Raw genomic sequence first — 25774 nt, forward strand, 5'->3', positions numbered from 1 at the left:
GGGGTGAATGAGTATATATTCCCCCCTAACCAAGGTATAAATCTCGTCCATAACTGCCACTATATATATCCCACTATAGCTATTTGAGGCATATCAAGATATTTATATCCATGTACAATTTAGCGGCGATAGCTCATTATATAGCCTCATTTAGCTCCACTATTAGCTGTTTGAGAGGCCATCCCTAAAAGCATTAGCTAGATATTTAAAACAATAGTCCTAACATAAACTAGTTGTTGGGGTGGAGTTCGTGAAAACCGGCTAAGGTGGATTTTGAAAAACTAGCCATTAGACGCATTTGGCCACCCACCACTAAAACCTCTAGTGAAAGAACAATAGAGAAGGTTGATCGGAGGACACACCAGAGCACTGGGAACCAAAACCACTAATCCAGTATGCCAACCTGGCTTTGCTAGCCTTGGTTCAAACAAGTTAGTCTATGATTATTTTTCACACTAATGGATATGCTTGAGCAATTTAACTTGTCATTCATCTAATGATGCATCCCTCTTGATAGTACGATATTCCTAAACTCAAGAGTACAATAAATACATCTTTTCCTCATCTTGAACCTTGTATATATATATCAATCATCTTGCTAACACTTGATCAATCAAATCTTGAGGGCTCACCTTAGTTTGAGCATATCCTCCTTGAGCATGTGATTTGAACTGTCTCAACACATATGAATTCAATTCATAGCTTCAATTCACTGAACTATTTGATCCAAGAATAGTTTGATACTACTCATTGCATGAACCCCGCTATCGTCCCTTGGTATCAATACAATACTTGCTTCTTCACCTTAGTCTTGGCCCATCAATCTTCAAGCCATTGCTTGCCTTTCACCTTCATTTAGTACCTCAAAACCATTTTCCTTGCTTAACCCTTTACCTTATCCTGTCATCCTCAAGTCAAGTGTTTCTTTGTATCAACAATAACTTCACTTTTGAAATCCATTTCTTCAAATTGAATTCCAACTTGTATCAATATACTTCACCAACTATTATTTTTCTAATAGATTGTCAATATGCACAATTTCTTGATAGATAGCCTTCATATTTGGTGGTCATATATGAAACTTGACTTTCCCACTATAATATATACATGCTTTCCTCAATTAAGACCATAAATACACATGCCCTCATGTCTCTTTTAACAATATATCACAATTTTTGGGAACAATCTTTGTAATTCATATAAATACAACCATGGGACTAAACACATGTTGAAACATTTAACAAAACTCAATAGTCCCTTAATTGCATTACTCAATTCACCAAATCCCACTTATGGCCTAGATGCATTTTCACATCTAAAATCATAAGAAGAATCAAAATTTTCAGCACCCAAGAAGACAAAGTCATATGTACTGGTAGTATGCGGAGCTTCACCAATACTAGAAAAGGCATAATAACAAGCTACCTGTGAGATCTGAGATCCCAAGATAGAGTATGAAATTCTAGATAAGTAAGTGAATTACATTACAAAACAGTGGGATTCTACAACATTGTGGATTCAAGTAGAATAGAGTTATTGTTTGGAACTAACCTAAATCATTTCACATTACCGAGTACTCCATCCATTCCAAATTATAAAATATTTTGTTTTTTCTATATACATTGCTTTTACTGTATATCTAGACATAGTATATATCGAAAGTGTATAGCAAAAGTAACGTATCTAAAAAGGCCCAAACGTCTTATAAATTAGAATGGAGGGAGTAAACATCTTATAAATTGGAATGGAGTGAATAATAGAAATCAGTGTATCACTAAACTCTTATATTACTTCACTTATTAAATAAGTTAAGTAGTATGTTTTCAGCTCTTTGGCCATGCTAGTTAAAGTATAAATTGCTCTCTACACAAGTATACGAGTCTTACCATCTCCAAAATAAATATGCAGCCCACATATCCATATATCTGCATATCACCCAAGTTTTTTTTTTGAGGGGAACCCAAACTCTTTATTCAACAAAGTACAAATTACAGACTCCATTTGGTGGAGCAATGAACCAAACATGCCTTCCCAACAGCAGATTAACCGAGCTTCTAGCCAGGGTGTGAGCGTCGACATTGGACTTCCGACTTTCATGAACAAACTCCACTCTGGCAAAATTCCCTCTGCTAGACTTAATCTCCAGCATCATGGGTCAATATCTGCCAAACCCATCGCCCTGGATAATCCTCACTGCATTAGCGCAGTCGCTTGCCACTCTGAAGGTCTGCAGGTCAAGGTCGCTTGCGAGAGCGAGGCCCTCACGGTAAGATATGCTTCCACCACCTCAGCCTTAGTCAGCACTTTTAGGATCAAAGCTGGCGCTCCAGGAAATTGCCAACTTCATCTCGAGCCACTGTAGTAGCCGCAGCTCGACTCGATCGAGGTCTTTGATATCGCCACGTCAAGTTGATATTCTTGAAGCCGCAAGGTGGCTTGATCCAGCGTGGTACCGAGGTACCAACTGAATGCTTTGTCTTACTCTCTGGCTCAACCATCTCCAGATAGGGAGCTCTGAAACTGGTTTTCGTGTATCGCCTTGCGCTTCGCAAGCATATCACCCAAGTATACATAAAGAACAGTGAAATACGGTAAAAAAAACCCCCCACTACTTCATTTATTAAGGGCCTATTTGCTCGGTTCCCGCTGGCAGTGCCTGGTCTAGGCAGCTCGCTCAGGCGTTGGTTCCATCCAAACACGCCCTAAATTTGTTAAGCAGTATATTTTCAGCTCTTTGGTCATGCTAACCCCGTAAGGCAGTGATGATAACAAGTTTCTATGTAACCTAGAGACCTTGACAGATACATGCGGGCATCGTTTCAATAGAGCACCATAAATTTTCATGGATGCCATGAAAAATTTGAGCTTGTTCCGAATACTTCCTAAATTTAATTTCAAAATAAATCTAAATCTAAGCATGCCCAAATCTAAATCTAAGCATGCCCTTTGCTAAGGAACTCTGAGCATGCTGACAAATAACGTGAATACTATTTTCCAAACCATGAATTTGGATTGTTTTTTTTCCTGGTTTTTAGAAAACTATTTTAAGGCTAAATAACTTCACTGAAAACTCAAACATAACATTCTGTGAATAAATAAACTTGGTTGTACGGCACCATCGATCCACGTTTCCTGTCGTTCAGTGATTGGGCAATAGCTGCCATGCTTGCATAAATATCCAGTTGTCCGTATGCAACAAGTGTTAATGACCGATCGAGACCGCACTCCACCGGAACTAGTGTGCTAGACTATCGCCTCTGTTCTCGTGGACTTGTTTGGTTGATAAATGATAATTAAAAGTACCGTTGACTAATTTAATATGAGAGAAAAATACTATTTATTGATTAAAAAAAATATGGTGTATAAGTCTAAGTGAACAGGGTGTACTAGTGGAGTTGATTTGAGTATCAGTATCGTCGTCCACTTATCGGCGAAGCTAGTGATCTGAATATCTGATGCACCTTGTCTTTCGTACCAACGACAACGACTTCAGCACTGAAAAAGACAAGGGCCTCCATCACATTAAATCTTTAGACACATGTATGGAGTATTAAATATAGATAAAAAATAACTAATTACACAGTTTGATTGTAAATTACGAGACGAATCTTTTGAGCCTAGTTAGGTCATGATTGGACAATAATTATCAAATATAAACGAAAATGCTACAGTACCAAATACTGATTCCTAACCCCAATCTAAACAAGACCAAGAGCAGAATACGAAACCCATTTGGGAACCAGTATCTTTTGATCTGGGCTCATGATCTTCTTCAGGGGCGTGCTTTTCAGTACGGCTTTGCTGGCCAAGCGGCACTCTCCGGTCTTCGTTAGAGAAAGTATAATAAAGCACCGCAACCACGGTGCATGCTGCCGTAGAGGAGAGAGATGAGGAGAGGAAAGAGAAATAGACTGTAAATTTACAGACACCTTATGCACAGGAACTAAAAAAGTTATGTGAGATAGATAAGTGGACTTAAAGCTGACTAACTATTATACGAGTGTGTTGATAGATTGGCTTTAAGTTTCCATACAGCCAACAGTTGGCTGTAGCAGACTGTAAATTTACAGACATCTTATGCACAGAATCTAAAAAGTTATGTGCTGTAAGCTGACTAACTATTATACGAGTGTGCTGATAGATTAGCTTTAAGTTTCCATACAGCCAACAGTCGGCTGTATTATTAGCCTTGCTCTTAGCCTCTTAGGGCACGTACAACGCGTCTTCTGGTGCCGTCTCCAGCGCGTGAATTTTGCGAAAACAACAAATTCACGCGCTGGAGACGGCACCAGAAGACGCGTTGTACGTGCCCTAAGAGGCTAAGAGCAAGGCTAATAATACAGTCGACTGTTGGCTATATGGAAACTTAAAGCCAATATATCAGCACACTCGTATAATAGTTAGTCAGCTTACAGTCCACTTATCTGTCTCACATAACTTTTTAGTTCCTGTGCATAAGATGTCTGTAAATTTACAGTCTGCAGCAGACTGTAAATTTACAGACATCTTATGCACATGAACTAAAAAGTTATGTGAGACAGATAAGTGGACTGTAAGCTGACTAACTATTATACGAGTGTGCTGATAGATTGGCTTTAAGTTTCCATACAGCCAACAGTCGGCTGTATACTGTAAATTTACAGACATCTTATGCACAGGAACTAAAAAGTTATGTGAGACAGATAAGTGGATTATAAGCTGACTAACTATTATACGAGTGTACTGATAGATTGGCTTTAAGTTTCCACACATCCAAAGTCGGCTGTATTATTAGCCTTGCTCTTAGCCTCTTAGGGCACGTACAACACGTCTTCTGGTGCCATCTCTAGCGCGTGAATTTTGCGAAAACAACCCCGGTCTCACGAGTCGACGCTCTCCTCGTCGCCTCACGAGTCGACGGCGAGGGCGTGTGCTCCAAGACGCTCTCAACCGCTGGAGACGCGTTGTACGGGAGGGGCTCCTCAAGTCGACGAGCCCACGGATATAGTGCGGGCGCGTCCGCAGAGGAAGTTGAGGGCGCGCGCAAGAAGGATTCTACGCGCCAAATCTACCCTTCTCTTCACCAGCTTTTGGGGCGGAAGAGCCCATGTATGGCATTGGGGCGGCGTCGGTCTTGGAGCGGAAGAGCCCGGGCACGCCGGCGGCGGGAGCGGCTGCGTTGGGTGCGGTGGGAGCAACATGATGGACCTGTACGTGATCGACTTCACTGGTATGGGGCGTATGGCTTATGCACCTTGTTGTTTTATTATTCAGAAATGCTATACAACACACACGCGTTTTAGTAAAAAAACACACGATTTTTTTTGTATGTCTCCCTCAGTTCTGCTGCTCCCATACCCCTGCTCCGCAACGCACGCAAGCACGCACATGTGCTGGCTGGACGAAGCACGCACGCGTCTGCTGGCTGGACCTGCTGGCTGGACGAAGCACGCACACGTCTGCTGGCTGGACATGTCTCTCCTCCTCTTCTGCCATATGTGATTTGTCCTTTCATATAAAAAAATTGTTTCTTGTGATCTGTGGATCTGTGATATTGAGATTTGTGATTGTCTGGAGGTAGAAGAAGGCTGGATGTTGGAGGTAGAAAGAGAGTGGAGGCTGTTGGATCTTAATTCTATTGTGCAAAAAAATTCATGTGTTAAAACTGTATAAAACACATAGTTGTTGGGTAGACAGACTCTTAATTATTGTATTAGAATGCCTAGATGCAGTACGGCTAAGATGCAAATTGCATCATATCTGCATTATTGTTAATTATTACTATTTGGTTGTTCAGCGAGATTATGTGCAGTGCTACTTGGATACCTTGTTCAGCAGGGTGCTATCAGTTCTGAAATCGGAAGAGCCACCTGCTCAAAATACAAAGTAGTGAGTTGTATAAGAAGCTGGATGTTCAGACTACAATCAGATTTAAAGTGGCTGCATAGGGTATCTGTTGATGTGCTATTTGCCTTGGCTTTCCGTACCATTCAGATTTATTGTGAGAGAATTGTTTTGATGACTGAATGTAGCAATGTAGACATGAAGCACGAATGCTGCTAGTGAATAGACTCTCAAGGGCTCAGATCAAGTCTTCTGAACCTTCAGCAATGTTTTCCTTTTTCCAGTTATCCTGTTTTCAGTTCTGAATTTTAGACTCTCGAAAACAGCCCTGTTCTTTGGTTTGGAATTGGAAGGTGTCTTCCTGTTTTTCAGATATATATCTTCGTGTTATCTACTAGTTATCTGAATCTTATCTACTAGTTACCTGAATGCTTCCTAGTTAAATTTCTGCCCAGTTAAAAAAAATTAGACAAAAGACGTCGCAACTATATATAACATAATTATTATATTGATGGTTGTAAAAAATATTGTAATCATGTTGCTCTTATTTATCCTTGATACATTTTCTATCAAATAGCCACACAATGATGTATAAAAAATTATTTATAGTTGATCTTAGCTACATGTAAAGTATTAAACAGATTAGAAACGGACTCTTGTCTATGAGTTATATGGCTTACCTTTATACCTATGTGTATGATAGATTCGAGACATTTAGAGACGGACCCCGTCTGTGGGTTGTACATGCCCTTAGGCCAATCTCAATGGAAGATTTCATCCAACTGTTTCCAAGACATCACAACATTGGTAGCTGTTAATGAAACAGGCTCCATCAGTCCACACTTTTAGTTTGCTGTTTCATAGGGTACTTGTTATGAGTTGTGTCATGTGACCTATGTAGCTATTTTATATTAAAAAAAACTAACACATTAGAATACTACATTACCCGCAACATATTATATTATATATGTTACTGTCATGTTCGTTGACATATGAAATATTACACTTTACACAACATATTATATTATATCCAGTGGCCGAGTTAGAGCAAAACCAAGTGGTGCGCTTGTCTCGTGAGTGCAAATCTTTGTAACATATGGGTGTAAATATGGTAAAATTTTAGCTCTTACTATTATTTTTTTATTTTTCTCTGAGTGCGGTCGTACCTAGACATTTGACTATGGATCCGCTCATGATTATATTTAGCCTATCCGTTTGTTGGTTTCAGCCAGCTCAAATCAGTCAGCCAATAATATTTTTCTCTCACAACAAACCAGCACCAGCCAGTCCAAACCAGCTCAGAAACCAACCAGCAAATAGGCCGATTATATGGTATACTTTTTTCCTGGTATTCGTCGACATACATGCAGTCTGTAGAGACAAAATAAACAAATGCAAAAAAAAAAAAAAATCAGAGAAATGGAGAAACGTGAAGAGGAGCAGGTGGGCCATGGAGATTTGACCGAACGGACAAACATGAAGGGAGCAGGAGGGCCATAGAGTGAAACGAATGAAACCGGCTCAGTGCAAGTTTCATACGAGCGTGTTTAGTTGTCCAAATTTAGGAATTTGGGCTATCGTAGTATTTTTATTTTTATTTGGTAAATAGTGTTCAATCGTGGATTAATTAGGCTCAAAACGTTCGTCTCGCAATTTCCAACTAAACTGTGTAATTAGTTTTTTTCGTCTACATTTAATACTCCATGCCTGTATCGCAAGATTCTATATGATAGGCACTGTAGCACTCTTTTGGATTTTGGGGTGGGAACTAAACACGCTCCAGCTAGTTTCATGGCCCTAAAACCTCAATCTTCTCTCTTCCTCGATGCATGCAAGACAGTAATTTTTGTTGACACGTTACTTTATTTAATGTGTATGAAACTCCTACGTCCTCATTGAGACTGCCTTTCTATGTTCTATGTTATCGGCGGTCAAAAGTGCCCGTCATTAAATATAAGTAAAGATAACGTTCAGATGGATTTCCATGTTCCCTTCGGCAAGGACCAAGACTTGCCACGTCGGCCGAATATTGATCGTACTCTTTTTCATTCGGATGAAATTTGTTAAATTTCAAATTTTAGTCACAATTTCACGTCTGACTTTTTGCCTTTGGGTCCTACCAGTCATATCTGATATTTGTGTCACAACTAGTGTGTCGAATCTTGGTAAGGACGATGACATCGAGCTAGGTTTTCCTTGTCAATATGAGAAGTGGAGAGTGTAGGGACGCACAGCATTGAATATCAGAGATGGAGTTTCCTAGGAGAACGTGCGAGCCCAACGACGGAATTTTTTATTTTTTTAGCTTTTTTAAAAAAATTATAAATATGTCCATAGAGGAAATATTTTAAAATCTAGATCATTAGCTCGGCACCATCGTTGCTGGCACCGAGCTTACACTCTTTTTGGCGCTAGCGTCCCTGACATCGAGATCTTGGATTCGAAGTAGACGTGGCGGTGACATGACAGACATCTCGACGCCAGTAACCTTGGCACCGAGCTCGGCACCGTAGATCTTGACGCCGAGCCTTTCTTACGTATGGGCCCAATCCTGTCTCTCCTCCTCTCCCTCTCTCTCTCGCACCTCCCTCACCCGAGCAGCGCACCGCCGACGCCGCCCGCGCCCTCTCCCGCCCCCGGCCGACCGAGCCCGCGCGGCCTCGCCCTCGCCTGCTCCCGTGCCTCGCCACGCCCGGGCGCCCCGCCGCGCCCCACGCTATCGTCGGCCACCCGCGCCGCGCCGGTCTCCTCACCGGTCCCCGCGGCCGTCCCGCGCCCAACCGCCCGCGCCGCGCCGCCAACGCGGCCGCGTCCCGCCCGTGCCCGTGTCGGACCACCGCGCCTAGCACCAGCGCCGGCCGCCCGCGCCGTGCCGCGCCCTCGCCTGTCCCTGCGCTTGCGCCGCTCCATCACCTCGGCCGATGTGCTACCCTCGCCTGCAGGCGCCTTGGCCGCGCCCCGCCGCGCCGGTGCCGTGACCGTGACCGTGCCGCCCGCCACCGCCGGCCTCAGCCGCGCCTGCCGAGCCGGCCTCACCGAGCAGAGCGCCGGGCATCCCGCGCCCGTTGTGCGCCACCGCCATCCTTGGCCGCGCCCCCGCCGGCCCCGGCACCTGCAGTGCTCGGCCGTGCCATCGCCGGCCCGGCTCATCGGCCGGACCCACGCCCGGCATTCGCTGCGACTCCGTCGTCAGACAGGTAAAAAATATGAATTTGCAATGTGTGTACTTAGTTAGCTTTGATTGTAGTGTAGTAGTTTTAACATTTGTTATTTACTAGCCCTGGCACCTGCAGCGCCCCGCCGTGCCACCGCCAGCCCGGCTCATCGGCTTGACCCACGCCCGACGTCCGCTGCGACTCCGTCGTCGAACAGGTAAAAATTATGAATTTGCAATGTGCGTACTTAGTTAGCTTTGATTATAGTGTAGTAGTTTTGACATTTGTTATTTACTAGTTAATATGATGACTCATGTAGTTGATTTAGTTAGTGATCTAGTGAGATAGATATGTAGATGGATAGAAACATAGATACATAGGTACATAGATATAGTTAGATAGCTTCTTAGATAGGTAGTTACATATTTAGTTAACTAAATAGGATCTAGCTATTTAGTTAGTACACTATATCTATGTATGTAGTTATTATCTTATTTACTTAGTTTATAGTTAGAAAGTACTTGTTAGGTACTATCTATCGTCTAATTTGGACTAAATGACATGTGTTTCGTTATGTGTTTGAACTAGATGGACAATCTAATGACCATATATCATGGAGGCGCCGTTGAATACGATCGCTATAGATATGTTGAGTTTGTTGACATGCAAAGCGTGCCTGTGCTTTTCAATGATAGGCCTTTATTTAGTAAGATGGTTGCAAGGGCTCGAGAGGAGCTGGATTGCCTTGGAGATGATGGCACTGCAGTTGAGGGTGTACTGCACCTAGGTTCTCCTCCCAACATCCTTAGGTGAATGATCCTAATTGGTTGTGCGGATCAGTGGGAGGACTATGTGAGATCGGCTTTGAAGAGTCAGCTGTAATATTTGGACATGATTGTGTGTCGGGTGTTAGTTGATCCCATCCCTCATGGGTTTTCCCCACCAATGGGTTAGCAGGCACACATCGACCCTCCTATCCCAGAACCTGATAGGGATGTGGAGGTTGCACCTATGGTTCTCGATGCTCAATCTGCCCCTAATGAGGTAGTTGGAGATGCTTGTCAGACTCATGTTGTTGTGGCAGATCCGCCTCATGAGATCCCTTTGATATAGAATCATCCGAGTAAGTGTCTTAACCACATGGTTATTGGGAGCTTACCCCTTCCTTACATCCATTTCTTTTATTCTTTTCTCATTTCTATACTTATGTTGCAGGAGACATTCTTGAGAATGTGTATGTGCCCCCTATTGTTGCGTAAGTGCACTTTGGAGATGGATTCCGTGGCTCCAATAGTGTTGAAATTATGCATGATTTAGAGCCATATGAGATGGCAAGGGCTCTTGATTCTGATGATGATCGCCCTATTGGAGAGCTAACATAGAGTGATGTTGAGATGCTGAGGCGTATCTTTCCCGATCATCGTGATCCAAGAGTTCACGAGTTCAGCGATCTTGCTCATTCCAATCAGGCGTGTGCAGAAGAACGTGATGATGAGCTCCTAGAAGCTCATGAGGCCAGCCCTAACATGGTAATTGAGAATGGGAGGGTGTTCAATAACCTCCCTGCATTGAAGAGGTGGTTGTAGGCATTTGTAGTAATATGAAAGAGACCTTACAAGGTTTTGCATTCATATGCGGAGCGCCGTTATACAGTTGTGTGTGACAAGGAACGCTACCCATAGAGGGTTTGTGCAAGGAAGCAAAAGGTCACCGAAAAGTGGAAGATCACAAAAGTTATCAGACCACACAATTGTGCTAACCATGAACTGACACTAAGGCATCAGCAGTTGACATCTACCCTCATTGCCAAGCGGTTGATGGGAATATTGTAGGGAGAACTCAACATGAAGGTTAGGACAATTATCAGGACCGTTGAGGCGTTGTATGGATATTATGTGATAACTTATGGTAAAGCTTGGAGGGCTAAGCAGCGAGCTTGGAAGATGATATATGGGGACTGGGAGGATGGGTACGAGTAGCTGTCAGTACTTTTTAATGCAATCAAAGCGGTGAATCCAGGCATGCATTATGAGTACATCCCAAAACCAAATGCATGAAAGGATGGGAGGCAGATATTCTTCTGTGCTCTCTAGTGCTTCCCTCAGTGTGTCGAGGCCTTTAGGCACTATTGTCCTATCTTCTCCATTGATGGTATGTTCTTGATTGGCAAATACCAGGGCACACTTCTTATAGCCATATCCTATAATGCGAAAACAAGTTGGTTCCTTTGTCATGTGCTTTGGTTCTTGAGGCTAGTCTGGATACACGTGGTTGGGCCTGGCAGGGAGGTTGGCATCGTATCTGATAGGCACTAGGCATACTTAATGCTGTGCGAGAGCAAATAGAGGGGTATGTACCTTTGCACCATCGTTGGTGTACTCGACACCTTGCCGATAATCTACTCCTGAAGGATGGTGTAAAGGGTAACTTTGATCTGTTCTAGGAGGCTGCTCGATAGCTTGAGGACAAGTACTTTTAGAAAAAGTTGGAGCAGGTCAGAAACGCATCAAATGCAGAAGGTAGACAATGGCTCACAGGTTTGATGAGGGATTTGGAGAAATGGACGAGACCTCACGATGCCTGTGGATGGAGGTACTAGTTTTAGTGTAGCAACATGGCAGAGTCATTCAATAAGTTGCTATTGGGGATACATGGTATGCCTATGAATGTAATCGTTTAATTCACCTTCTATAAGCTTGTTGCCTGGTTCAACGATAGACATGCCTATGCATTGAAGTTGCGGAGTGATAAAGAGATATGGGCTCCGAAACCAAAGGCACACCTAGAGAAGGCAAATGAAAGGGCTGGCACACATGAGGTTACATGCTTTGACCACACCATAGGGACTTATCAGGTCGAGCATAGGGGCGGTACAACGTCCGACAACGAGGTCCAAGAGTTGAGGATGCATGTGGTTGTCCGCCAAAATTTTAAATGCACTTGTGGTAAACCAAGTGTCGGGTACCACGAGAAGGGGTCCCTTAAGCGACAATCGAAAAAATTGCTTAGACCCCATCAAAATCAAAGCCAAGAGACAACTATTGGCTAAACCCTAGCCATGTTCGAGGCCACCTACTCTCCACCTCGCTAGAGGCCTCAGATGACCTACCGAATCTCTGCCTCGCCCGGGGCCTCACACGAGAGGCCTCGGACGATCTACTGATTTTCCGCCTCGCTCGAGGCCTCGCACGAAAGGCCTCGAACGGGGAACCAATTCTCCATCTCGCCAGAGGCCCCACGAGTAAAGCCTCAAACGAGATGCCGATTCTCCATCTCGCTCGAGGCCGGCTCGGCAATAGCCCCATCGCCTCCGCCTCAACCAACTTCTCAGACAAGATGTCACGTCCGACCAGCGCGTTCAACCGCTCCCACGATATCAGCCAAACAACGGCTAAACACAGCGGAGTGGCCGATGAGACACCAGTCACATCGAAGCCATGCCGTCCGAGACTGGACAGAGCAGGGGTTATTGGTCGCTGTGCTCAGCACTGTGCCCACGACTGATACCCATACCGCACCGTGCGGCCTAACTCCAACTGCTCTAGGAACAATGCGGCGTGCGGAGTCAAGTTCGGGTTACTATAGCCTCGGAATCAGTGTATAGGACTGACCGCTCCCTCCACGCCTCGGCAGTATACTTCAGGGTCTCGGCAACCTCGGGATTCACGCCCACCGAGCCCCTCCACGATGGCTTGGCCTCAGCACCAACTAAGCCATGGCTCTTCGCGTGGTCAACACACAGCAACCAGCACGTCGCTCGCCAGGCCCTGTGTCAAGCTATCACTGGAGCTCCCACGTCGCATAGGATCGGATGTAACCGGTGCGTTGCTCCAGCACTTCAAAGGCAGGACCACTCCATCAACCATGCCACCATAGTAATAGGCTACAGGGCTCAGACATACCACCTTTGTTCGCATGACGCCACGTAGCTAACACATGTATCACCCCTGTCCCCCCTTCAACTATAAAAGGGAGGGATCAGGGCCGTTTCTAGGGACCTAGGCACACGAGATAGACGAACACGTATAGGAGGACAGACTCACTCTCACGCTCGCACACACTCAGGCATAGACAGGTTCACGAGGTAGACGAACATATGCTCGACACTCTGTAATGCGCACGCTTCCCCGCCGCCTGAGATCAACTTCTCAAGCAATCCACGCCGTTCCACGCAGAGACCTGGGACTAGCTCCCTCTCTCACCCTACTTGTAACCCCCTACTATGAGCATTTCGGTGCAAGGAATACAAGATTGACCTCTCAGACTGGACATAGGGCACCTATTGCCTGAACTAGTATAAACCTTGTGTCTCTTTGCATCACCATCCAAGATTAGGGGCACGCAGTACGTTTTTACTAGTTGGTTGAGAGCCCACCGGTCCAAAACACCGACACCAAGGCAGTACCACTTTCTATGTTCCCATTTGGTGGCAATAGCTAGGCATCGCAACTATAATATCAAGAGCAGGATACCTCACGAGTTCAGTGTTGACACGCTTGTGCACATATGGAGCCCCCGCTTCGTGCCTTTCCTGGACCCTAGAGAGTGGCCTCCATATGATGGGTCAAAGTACATTGTGGATCCAGCTTACCATTGGAACAAGCGTGGATCAAGGAAGAGGATGAGGCACGGGATGGTTATGGATCAGATACCTAGAAGAATGAGGTGTGAGAGAGGAACCCCATTTGTTACTGACCCTGAGCAGTACGAGTGCGGCAAGTGTAGTAGACTTGGCCACAATTCATGAAGTTGCCATTGACAGATTAGTGAGGTGCGACTATTGATTGATTTTATTATTTCATATTTATCGTATTCATTTAATTAATTATGCATGTCTTAATTTATGCATGTAATTGTGTCAATTACTTGTACATTTCTAAGTTTATGTTTCATTGTATATTGAATTTCTAATTCATTGACTTTTTTGTAGGATGGCGCCATTACACCTGCTCGACCCAATGTACGAGGCGACCCATCGAGGACGTCTCATAGCACAGGGGTAGGTAATAATCTATACGTTTTGTTCAAATTTTGGTGAGCGTACATGTGTTCGTGAAGTAACATGAGACTATGTTTTATTCCATGCAGGACCTTCCGCTCCTTCATCCTAGAACCCACAATGGGTTCTTGGACATGCGGTATGACGATAGGTACACTCCTTTCCTGCAAAGAGCTGGCCTGGATGTCATCTCTTTTCAGGTTCGTCGTGGATTGCCCAAGTTCAACTCAGCGGCCATAACTACATTGGTTGACATGTATTATATTCAATCATTGCCTCCAATCATGGCCATTTGTTCATGTGCTTGCCTTTTTGACATGTAATCTTGCTTTGTCTAAAATATAGGTGGAGGCCGGAGATTCACAGCTTCCACCTACCTTTCGGAGAGATGACAATCACGCTCTAGGACTGTCAGAAGATGTTAGGCCTAAGAATTCATGGCAACCTAGTCACCGAGCAGTGCAGGTCAGATGGCTAGAGAGCACAAGTGGAGGCCTTCCTTGGGCATGAGCTTGGCGAGCAAGGGGCTCGCACTTCTAGAGTTCTCATCTCCTAGCTTTGGCAAGAGTTCGCACAGTGCCCTGAGGAGGCAGATGAGGAGACAGTTGGGTACTACTGTTGGGCGTAGATCCTACACCTATTTGCCTGCATTCTCTTCCCCAATGCCATGGGTGACACTGAGTCCTAGATGCGGGTCCACTGCCTTAGTGACTCGAACCAGGCAGGTCACTATAGCTGGGGCTCTATAGTCTTGGGTTTTCTTTAACGGTATCTATGTGAGGGGTGTCATCGAACTTCATCCACAACGTCACTTGGCGGATGCGTGTACTTGCTCTAGCTGTGGATGTGTGCTCATCTTCCAGTTGGCTGTCCGGAGGTTCTAGCTCGTCGTGAGTGGTTCCAAGGTCAGCCTCCACATCGGTAGCCGACATGGGCGTACCTTTGGGACCAGGTGAGTGTTCCGTACGCGAGGTTAGAGCAGGCGTACATTGAGTTCATGAACAAGCTAGACACGCTCACGTCGTCTAGTGTAAGTAAATTTTATTTCCTATGCTGGTTTGAAATGGATTAGTATACCATCTAACATCTTGTTTGGACATGTTGCAGGTGGAGTGGGAGCCATACGATGTGGAGGGGGCACTTCCTTTTCAGTTGAGCAACATTTGTGCGTTCGACGATAACTTCTATAGGATGAGGTGCCCTCTAATCTGCTTCAATGCTTCGAGTTCCACCTGCCAGATAGAGTTGCACGCCAATTTGGAGTGAGACAGCTTTGGCCAATGGCTCCAGTCTCGACTAGCGTTGACTTACACAAGTAAGTGTTTTGCTATTTCAAATGTCTCATGATGGTCCATTTCTATTAATATGGTGACATGTACATGGATTCAAGTAATGATGACATACGTGCAGGTTGGATCATCAGAAGAACATAAAGATTTTTGACTGGGAGAAGCACCACTAGTTCTTCATTGAGCAATGGGAGAAGATGTATGACAACGTGGATGAGAACAATGAGCCACACACGAACCGTGAGTTCAAGTGGTACCAAGCTTTGTACCAACATGCGACATGTTGAAGGCTGAGGGTATAGCGGACAGAAGATGACTACGCCGACATCGAGTCCTCCGATGATGAAGACATGACGTACGACCAATCTACTCGTGTAGGAAGATAGGTGGAGGCAGGACCAATCTTGGACAGAGTGGTAAGTAAATTGCCTTATTTTTCTATGTTAAGTTGCATACCAATACATTAGGCGTTAGAGTTATCTATTTTAGTTAGTGCCACCTTCGAGCCATATCATCCTTATAATACGTTAGATTCTTGTACAAAAGAAAAGAAAACCTATTGCTATATGTTTAGAAGTATTATTACTGAGAACTTTGTTGTAGGGCAATACACTCAAATGCTCCATTGAAGACATTGAGCGCTTTCGACCGAGAGTCAGGGACGATGACATGCGTAGCTTCCTAGACGTAAGATTCAAAATATTCTTTCAAACATATTATTAATACGTTAGATTCTTTCAGTTAACATAATTTTGTACAACAGAGGCTATCACGTCGGCTACGCCATGCGGCTGCTCATTATGGTTGTAGGACAGACACGATGCAAGACATGTACATTCCTTCCACAGGCAGAGGAGGCTTAGGTTCCTCTAGCCGTATAGCTACAGGGGACGGGGATGAGTGAAAGCTCTAGTTTGGTTTTGGTGAATTGATGAAACCCTAAGTGCTAACCTAGTTTATCAAGTGATCATGAGATAGGTAGCACATTCCAAGTGGTGAAGCAAATGAAGATCATAGCATGATGATGATGATACCATGATGATGATCAAGTGCTTGGACTTGGAAAGAAGAAAGAGAAAAACAAAAAGCTCAAGGCAAAGGTATAAACCATAGGAGCTATTTTGTTTTGGTGATCAAGACACTTAGAGAGTATGATCACATTTAGGTTTGATAGCCATACTATTAAAAGGGGTGAAACTTATATCGGAATGCGGTTATCGAAGTGCCACTAGATGCTCTAACTCATTGCATATGCATTCAGGATCTAGTGGAGTGCTAACACCCTTTAAAATGTTTGTGAAAATATGCTAACACATGTGCACAAGGTGATACACTTGGTGGTTGGCACATTTGAGCAAGGGTGAAGAAGATAGAGTCGAAGAGGAGTTAGCCGCATTGGTTACAGAGTGACCGAACGCGTCTGGTATGGTGACCGAACACGTCCGGTATTTGGCGATGAACTCCGCGACCGGACGCGTCTGGTGTGAATCAGAAAAGACAGTATACAGCAGGACAGCCGATCGGATGCTGGCAGCGTTCGGTCTGGTATCACCGGACGCGTTCGGTCAAGCATGGATGCTTACTGTAATCCACCGGATGCTAAGGCTCAGCGTCTAGTCATTTTCTAGCAGACGCGTCCGATCGGCCTGGTGGCTTACTGGATTCGACCGGACTCGGTGGCTCAGCGTCCGGTCATTTGTAGTTCCACGTCCAGTCTGAGCATTCGATCGCATGTAAGAAAGGGTAGCAATGGCTCTGTTGTTTTGAACTGGACATGTGGTAGTCTGGGGGCTATCGGACATGTCCGGTATTCATGACCAGAGCGTCCGGTGCTGCATCCGATCAGTTGGACTGGAGCGTCCGGTTAGCCCGCGTTATGCCCAGTGAAGGGGTATAACGGCTCTATTTCGTGGGGGCTTCTATTTAAGCCCCATGGCTGGCTATAGCTCATAACCTTTGGCCATTTTCATTGACATAGCAACCTTGTGAGCTTAGCCAAAGCCCTCCCACTCATCTCCATCATTGATTCATCATCATAGTGAGATTGGGAGTGAATCCAAGTGCATTGCTTGAGTGATTGCATCTAGAGGCACTTGGTGTTCGTGTTTCACTATGGATTTCGCTTGTTACTCTTGGTGGTTGCCGCCACCTAGATGGCTTGGAGCAGCGAGGATCGTTGAGCGGAGGTTGGTGATTGTCTCCGGCTCCGATCATGGTGATTGTGAGGGTTTCTTGACCTTTCCCCGGTGGAGCGCCAAAAGGTACTCTAGTGGATTGCTCATGGCTTGTGTGATCCTCATCTTGTGTTGGTTGTATGGCACCCTATTGAGGGTTTGGCATGTGAAGCCAATTAGCGCGTGAACCTCCAAGTGAGTGAATCGCCACAACGAGGACTAGCTTGCTGGCAAGCAAGTGAACCTCGGTAAAAATCATCGTGTTCATCATTGATTCCGAGGTGATTGGTCTTCATTGTTATTCATCCTTGTGATTGATTGGTTCCTTCATCTACATGGCCATATAACCTTCTTGATCACTCTCTTTACTTTACCGCAAACTAGTTGTCAAGCTCTTTAGTGTAGCTAGTTGTGAGAGCTTGCTTGCTTGGTTAGTGTGGCTCTTTAGTTAGCCTTTGAGAGCACACTAACATAGGGTAGTGTCATAGCTATTGAGTGAATAGATACTATCTAAACTAGAATTATGGTAGGTGGCTTGTATTTTGAGTAGGCTAGCGCAACACTTGCTTCGCCTCATAATTGTCTAACCATTTTGTTAAGTGTTGTTGTAGAAATTTTTATTAGGCTATTCACCCCCGTCTAGCCATTAGGACCTTTCAACGAGGATGAGGACGACGTGGACTAGAGGCACGAGGAGCTTGGGCCCTCTCAGCTCGATGACTCTCCCTTGACATAGCCTACATAGCCTCCAGACGCTAGGCGACGACGTCCACCTGACCCTTACACTCCAGGTATGAGCGCTCTTGGTCACAAGGATAAGGGTAAGAGTAGGGGGCTGTGAGGGTTGTGGTAGATGTTAGTATCCACTATTTTGGATCTTGTATTTACTTTCCTGTAACTATTTGGGACTGTATGGATATTGTGGACTATTTGGACTGTGCAGGACATGTTTGGTGATTGTGATGTTCATTGTGGTTGCATTGCGCTCTTTGGATGATTAAATGTTTGGATTATATAATGATATATCTATTTGTAACTGTGGATGCTCCTGAATCAAGGGAAACTCTTGCGATTTTTTCCATGAATCATGAATCATACTACACTGCTAAAAAGGCACAAATATAGTACACTACTAAAAAGGCACAAATATAGTACATAGATCAAATGAGACACATCTGTTTGTGTTTCTTGTTTATCTACTGCCTGTTGGATGGTTGGTGATGAGGACATTGCCACGCTGGACACACCAACGCCATGGTCTTCCCCAAGTTGCAATTCGTTCCCAACTCAGCTGCCACGTCGCCCTCGGATTCAGCAGACACGTCGTCACTGTTTTGGTCATAACTTTCTCATACGACATCGAAACGGGCCATTCTTAGATGCGTTGTAAAGGGGACGACGACGCCGTCATTTTGGATCTAGTTCCAGCTCCAGAAGGTCCATGGATCATTCTGTGTGACCATGGCAAGGTGCTGCGTCACCTATTTGGCCAACTTGGCCATGTATCGTGTCGGGCCTTAAGCCCAAGTTCTGGGTGCCCAACCCCTGGTCGTCCCCAACCCTAGGTCGAGTCTTAGACTATAAACACAGCCGCCGCCGCTGCTACACGATTGGGTTTTGTTTAGAGTTTAGTTTTCTATCGAGAAACTGAATCGTTCATTGTAACTGTGGTGACAAATTCTTTTACAGTGATCCAGGGCCCCCATTTTTGATCTCCTCTACTGTGTCGATTAGTCCTTTGGAACTGAGTTCTTGAATCCTCTATTGATATTCGCGTCATTCATATTTGCAATTTCAGATTGCGTGTTTTACCTTCTTGCTTGTGCTCTTCGATTCGCTTGCAGGAAAAGCCTTCTTGGCGAGGTCAATCAAGTTGTGCTTGGTTGATAACCAACAGAGCAGTGGTGTAACGGTTGCAGGGTTCGAATCACGTCTGATTTGAAGCCGGATCGCCAACGTCGAGATCTCCACAAAATCAAACTTACCGGCTACCTCTTGGAAGATCAGGCCTGTACTCATCAATTGGTATCAGATATTTCAGGTTTACCACGAGGTATAATCTCGTTTGCCTTAGATTCATATTTGTTCATTACCTAAAGTCCACAAAAAGCCCAAAAATATTTCAATTTCTGCTGTCCTATCGCCCTTTGTGCCTTTGCAATTTCATTTCAGATTCGTGTTGTTGAGTTTGTGTCCGTGGTCGAGTCTTGTTGCTGGTTTAGGATTGTGTTCGTGGTCGTAGTTCAATCGCCCGTTGCTGTGATTTTTGTTTTCCGCCACTATCCCATCCACCGTTCCCAACCAACAAGTTGAAGCCACCACATTACTCGACTTGCCCCGCTAGCCGCCTTGTGTAACTTCTCGCCGCCGCGCAAACCCTAGATAGGTTGCCAGCCGCTCTTATTTTGCCTGCATCGCAGCCCTCCTTACATCATCAGGCGAATACCTACTGCTGTTAGTCACAGTGATGATCCTATGATCAGTGATAGAGTTTAGGGATGCTTTGCCCTAACTGCCGCCGCCGTGTTGTGCCTCCCGGAAAACATACTTTGAGATACCTTCGGTAAAACAGGCATAACTTTTCGCTCGTTTATCAGAAAAATCTAAAATTTTTTCAGCAGCTTCTTGACACCATTTGGAGCCGACCCAAACTTGGCTATGTCTTGTTTGGTTTCATCAGAATTGCCAAAAAAATTCGGGAAAATATAGAAAAAAAATTGTCAAAGTTTTTGCGCGCTTTTCAGAGCACGTGCTTAATTTCTGTAGACCACATCCCACCTCAGTTGTAGGTGCCAATTTTTGTGGTTGCATCTTTTGTGATCCTTGTTCAGAGAAAAGTATATAAAACAATAGTGAAAAAAATAAAAAAAAAAGTTTGTTTCCTACTAGTGCCTTTTGGAAAAATCCGGGAAAAAATTCAGGAAAAAAGGAGCAGTCCGGGCTATTTGCTTGTTTTGTGAGTTCTTTCAATCGTTCTTTGTTTTCACCTTGTTGCGCTACGTCTCGACACGTCTTAGCCAGCACCTGTGATTTGTACTTTGGATCCGGATTGAACAATCACTACTCTGCACTCGTTAATTGCTAATCCTTGCTGTCATATTATGTGCCTACCCATAGCTCCACATATTCTTCTGTCAGCACAGGTTCATCTTGCAACTGTTACCCATGCTCAACAATAGATTGCTTCGCCACTTTGGTTTTGCTCCTGTTTGGCGTTGGTAAGAATACAGGCAAGACGGTGGTAAGCTGCTTGTGATTTTGCATTCCACTTTCACAACCATCACCACCACCACCACTTGTTTCCTTTTAGTTGATAGGGATAATACTTTGGTGTTGTCTTTTTCTATCTTCTAACCATGGCAGGCACTCCGACAGACTTCAATGAGTGTGTGTCCAAGGGCGAGCTTACAACGTTTATGACTGAACAACGCAATCTTATGACCAAGCTGACGCGCAACGTGAACAATCTGGTCACCCGCATTGAACAGCTTGAGCAATGCCCTCCACCTTATCGTGCTGATGATGAAGATGTGGATGCTTTTGGTGATGAAGATGCGTATGTTGACGGTGGTGCCCGTCGCCGCCTCAACTTCAATCGTCGCGGTATGGAAGGTAATAATCATGGTAATAATCAAATTTAGTCTACCTCCTTTTGCTGGTAATGTTGATCTAGAGGCATATTTAGATTGGGAGTTTGCTGTTCAACAAAAATTTGATTCTCATAATGTTCTTGCTGAGCATAGAGTTAGACTTGCTACTAGTGAGTTTACTAATTTTGCTTTGTTCTGGTGGAGTGATCTTTGCAATACCAATAATGCTGCTGCCGTGCCTCAAACTTGGAATGTTTTAAAGCAACGTATGAAATCTCGTTTTGTTCCTCCTTATTACCAACGTGATTTACGTTTGAAACTACAAACTTTAAAACAAGGTGATAAAGGAGTAGAAGCATACTATCAAGAATTGCTTATTGGTTTAGCACGTTGTGGTATAAATGAAGATGATCATGATGCTAGTGCTAGATTTTTGGTGGTTTAAACCATGATATATAGAACATACTTGATTACAAAGAATGGCGCAATTTTTCCCAATTGTATCATCTTGCTATTAAGGCAGAACGAGAAGTACAGGGACGCAAACAACACCAGCCTTTTAGGTCTAACAATGGGAGGAATTTTCAGTAGCGTTCCGAGCCGGAGACGCCCAAGCTTCCTGTTGCACCACAGCCATCTACACCTCCATTTTCTTCCGGGGTAAGTAAATTGTCTAATGTGCAGTTTCCATAGCTGAAGAAAGGTGGCACTCTGGGTGCTTCTACTAGCTCCTCCTCGTCTAGCTCTAAAATCATTTGCCACCGATGCAAAGGCATGGGACATGTCATGAAGGAATGCCCCAGTCATCGCGCTTTCATTGCTACCGAGGATGGATATGTAAGTGCTAGTGATGTTGAAGATGATTTAGCCCTTGCTGCTAACATTGATGCAGATCCCACCGAGGGCGATCAAGACAAGGAGGCCATCACCATTGACTCCATGGCTGCTGCCGCGGACTACCCTAGCCTTCTTGTGCAGCGTGTGTTGAGTACACATGTGGGACATGAAGAAGAGATGAAGATCCAATGCCACAATTTGTTCCACATGTATCTCATTGTGCAGGGTTGTCGTGTTCTCACTATCATTGATAACGGGAGTTGCAACAACTTGGTGAGTTCAGATTTGGTTGACAAGCTTGGCTTGACCACATGACAACATTCGTATCCATATAAACTTCAATGGTTCAATAATTGTGGTAAGACTAAGGTAACTAAATCAGCACGCATTAGCTTTTTCACAGGCTCTTATCATAATACTACTGATTTTGATGTTGTCCCTATGCAAGCTTGCTCCATTTTGTTAGGTCGCCCATGGGAATTTGATAATGATGCTTTACACCATGGTAGAACTAATACATACACTATCATACATAAGGACAAGAAAATTACATTGCTGCCTTTGTCTCCTACGGATATTATTAAACATTCTAATGAGATCAAAAATAAACCTCCAATAGACATTGCTAAAAATAATGGGATTAAGTTAAAAGGAGGTGCTTTTCTTGCTATAACTTCTGCTATTGCTGAGTTATGTGATAATCCTAATGCATCATGTTATACTATGTTTTGTCAACCTTTTATGTCTGGTGCATTGCCTGCTGTCACTAACCTTTTGCAGGAGTTCACTGATGATGGGATGGAGTCGAGGATGACTCCAAATCTAGAAGGAGGGGATGATGAGGACATCGCCAAGATGGAGTCGAGGACAACTCCAATTCGAGAAGGGGAGGATGATGAGGACATTGTCACGCTGGACACACCGATGCCATGGTCTTCCCCAAGTTGCAATTTGTTCCCAACTCAGCTGCCACGTCGCCCTCGGATTCAGCAAACACGTCGTCACTGTTTTGGTCATAACTTTCTCATACGACATCGAAACGGGCCGTTCTTAGATGCATTGGAAAGGGGACGACGACGCCGTCGTTTTGGATCTGGTTCTAGCTCCAGAAAGTCCGTGGATCATTCTATGTGACCACGGCAAGGTGCTGCGTCACCTATTTGGGCCAACTTGGCCATGTATCGTGTCGGGCCTTAAGCCCAAGTTGTGGGCGCCCAACCCCTGGCCGTCCCCAACCCTAGGTCGAGTCTTAGACTATAAACATAGCCGCCGCCGCTGCTACACGATTGGGTTTTGTTTAGAGTTTAGTTTTCCATCGAGAAACTGAATCGTTCATTGTAACTGTGGTGACAAATCCTTTTACAGTGATCCAGGGCCCCCGTTCTTGATCTCCTCCACTGTGTCAATTAGTCCTTTGGAACCGAGTTCTTGAATCCTCTATTGATATTCGCGTCATTCATATTTGTAATTTCAGATTGCGTGTTTTACCTTCTTGCTTGTGCTCTTTGATTCGTTTGCAGGAAAAGCCTTCTTGGCGAGGTCAATCAAGTTGTGCTTGGTTGATAACCAATGGAGCAGTGGTGTAATGGTTGCAGGGTTCGAATCGCGTCTGATTTGAAGCCGGATCGCCAACATCGAGATCTCCACAAAATCAAACTTACCGGCTACCTCTCGGAAGATCGGGCCTGTACTCATCAGTTGGCTTGGGTTGTTGTTCTGCATCGGCTTCTAAACTTGTGTAGTTTGAGGACTAATGTCTGGACGCCGCTGGCAAAGTGACATAAATTTTGTGCATGCTTCGTTGAACATAACAAGTTTAAGCTGTTATACATGTCTAAAGATTACAAACATAGAAGACAACAAAGGGGAAAAAATAAAGCAAAGTGTGCAACGAATAAGTAGAGTGCTGCATCGCAACCAACAATGTAACAATGGATTGAGGGCCTATAGAGTAACTTGTACACAATATTACTGCTTAAGTTATATAGGATGTAAATTATGCAAAACCTTCAGCTTCTTTAACACTCCATCAACTCTTAGAGGAAACAAAATATGGCGTTGTGTTGCATTATAGGATTGGCTTCTTATATGATTATTAACTTCATTTGGGTACAAAAATACAAATGAGCAACAATATTAAGCTATAACCATATGCCAGAATTATGACCATAATACAAATGCAACACATGATCATATTTTAATACATCCGTAATATTAAGCTAAATATTATGACCACAAATAATAAAAATAACCACATAATGAAAAGTCCAATACTATGCCACATTAAACAACATAATAATACTAGAAGTATGTGTCGACACTAGACATAGGGGGCAAATGCACTTTCAAATCCTCAGTCTAAAACATACTGAATAAGCAACTCATCATCCGAGTACCAGTCCTCTACCAAAACCCTATTGCTGTGGCTAGGCTCACCTGCATTGCTTTGACCTGCCTATTGCCTGTAGTAAGCGGCCTCCGCTTCATCAGCAACCTAAGTGAAGAACGCGTCGTCATCCTCCTCCGCCTCCAAGCCCGCCTCTACTAGAGCGATGTGCTCGCTTAGTCTGCCAGTGTCGTCCTCAGCCTTCTCCACCTGTAAGCCTGCCTCTGCTAGAGCGATGAGCTCGCTCAGTCTACCAGTGTCGTCCTCAGCCTCCTTTACCTGCAAGCCCGCCTCTGCTAGAGCGATGAGCTCACTCAGTTTGCCAGTGTCATCGTCATCCTCGTCCTCCTCATCAGACAACACAATCGGTGATTGAATGGTGCAACTAGCTCACGATCTATGCTCATCTAACTTCATTTCCTCATACCTTGCACGAGCCACCTCTTTGGCATGTCCCTCACTGCATCCAATCCCTTCATATATAAAATGCAATCAGTTAGCGACGCGATTATATTACATTTAAAATCAGGCAACCAAAAAAAGGCTTTCAAGCACTCACTGGCACATAATGCAACAACATGCTCGTTCAAGACTTGCATCTATACTCTTGTCTCCTCCCTTGCCTCCTTCCTTGCCCTCTCCTCCTCTAATGTCATCCGTATCTGCAATCCCCATTTGTCAAGCCCAACATCGATCAGGTTACAAATACCGCGCTGTCTAGCAAACTCATGCATCTTTTCTTTGTGATGTTTAATGAATAGGTTGGTGTAGTCTGGTCCATATCCCCTCTTTCATGCAATTACTTGCCTCCCTTTCAGTTCATCCAAGAACTTAGCTTGACGATCATAACATTCCCACCTGCATTTCCTAGTGCTCTGTTCAAACAAAAAATTATATCATATATGTCTTAGCAAAAGAAACAAAGTACGATTTTATGTTTACCATAAAAATAACCAACCTCATCATAGTCAACCATATGGCCGCAATAATGGCCTATTCCAAGCTCCGAAGGGACTAGGCCATAGTTGGATTTAACACCACATTCGCACATGACAGGAGGTGCTTTATAAATTATCCATTCTTTCTTCTTTTCCTTAACCTTTCGTGGTTCTTCTGGCCATTGGTTCTACTTAGCTGTCATTGGTGCTGGGTTAGGGGGGTGGAACCCACCGCTTAAAGTGCTCATGTGGATGTCTCCCTCTAAACCAATCGTCGAAAAGGAGATACCTAGGGTCAAACTTGTCTGCACCGTCGATCCACTAAAAGAAAAAGCACCTCTCATGGTCCTACACAACGAGATTCCAACAAAATATTAGTAGCATAATTACACAAATAAAGAAAAAAAGATAATGGAAATAATTTCTTATATTAAAACAACCGCATGTGTAGAAGCACCGCGCCGCTGTGTCCAGATGTTTCGATTGAAATACGTGGCCTGGGAAACCATAGTCACAGTTAGGGATAGGGCGGTCAGGAGGGACGGAGGCATCTTTGCTAGACGCGTCGGGTTATAATTCTCGA

At 44.4% G+C, this 25774-nt stretch overlaps 1 protein-coding gene across 1 annotated transcript; it reads right to left on the minus strand.

The window, feature by feature from the left end:
• Positions 1 to 8412: 8412 nt before the first annotated feature.
• Positions 8413 to 8973, minus strand: LOC136531744 (uncharacterized). The gene has a single exon (XM_066524390.1). The coding sequence runs from the start codon at positions 8971 to 8973 to the stop codon at positions 8413 to 8415; it is 561 nt and encodes a 186-aa protein (XP_066380487.1).
• Positions 8974 to 25774: the final 16801 nt, after the last annotated feature.

The sequence above is a fragment of the Miscanthus floridulus genome, unplaced genomic scaffold, assembly GCF_019320115.1.
Source record: "Miscanthus floridulus cultivar M001 unplaced genomic scaffold, ASM1932011v1 fs_42_2, whole genome shotgun sequence".
In the NCBI taxonomy this organism is placed as follows: Eukaryota; Viridiplantae; Streptophyta; class Magnoliopsida; order Poales; family Poaceae; genus Miscanthus; species Miscanthus floridulus.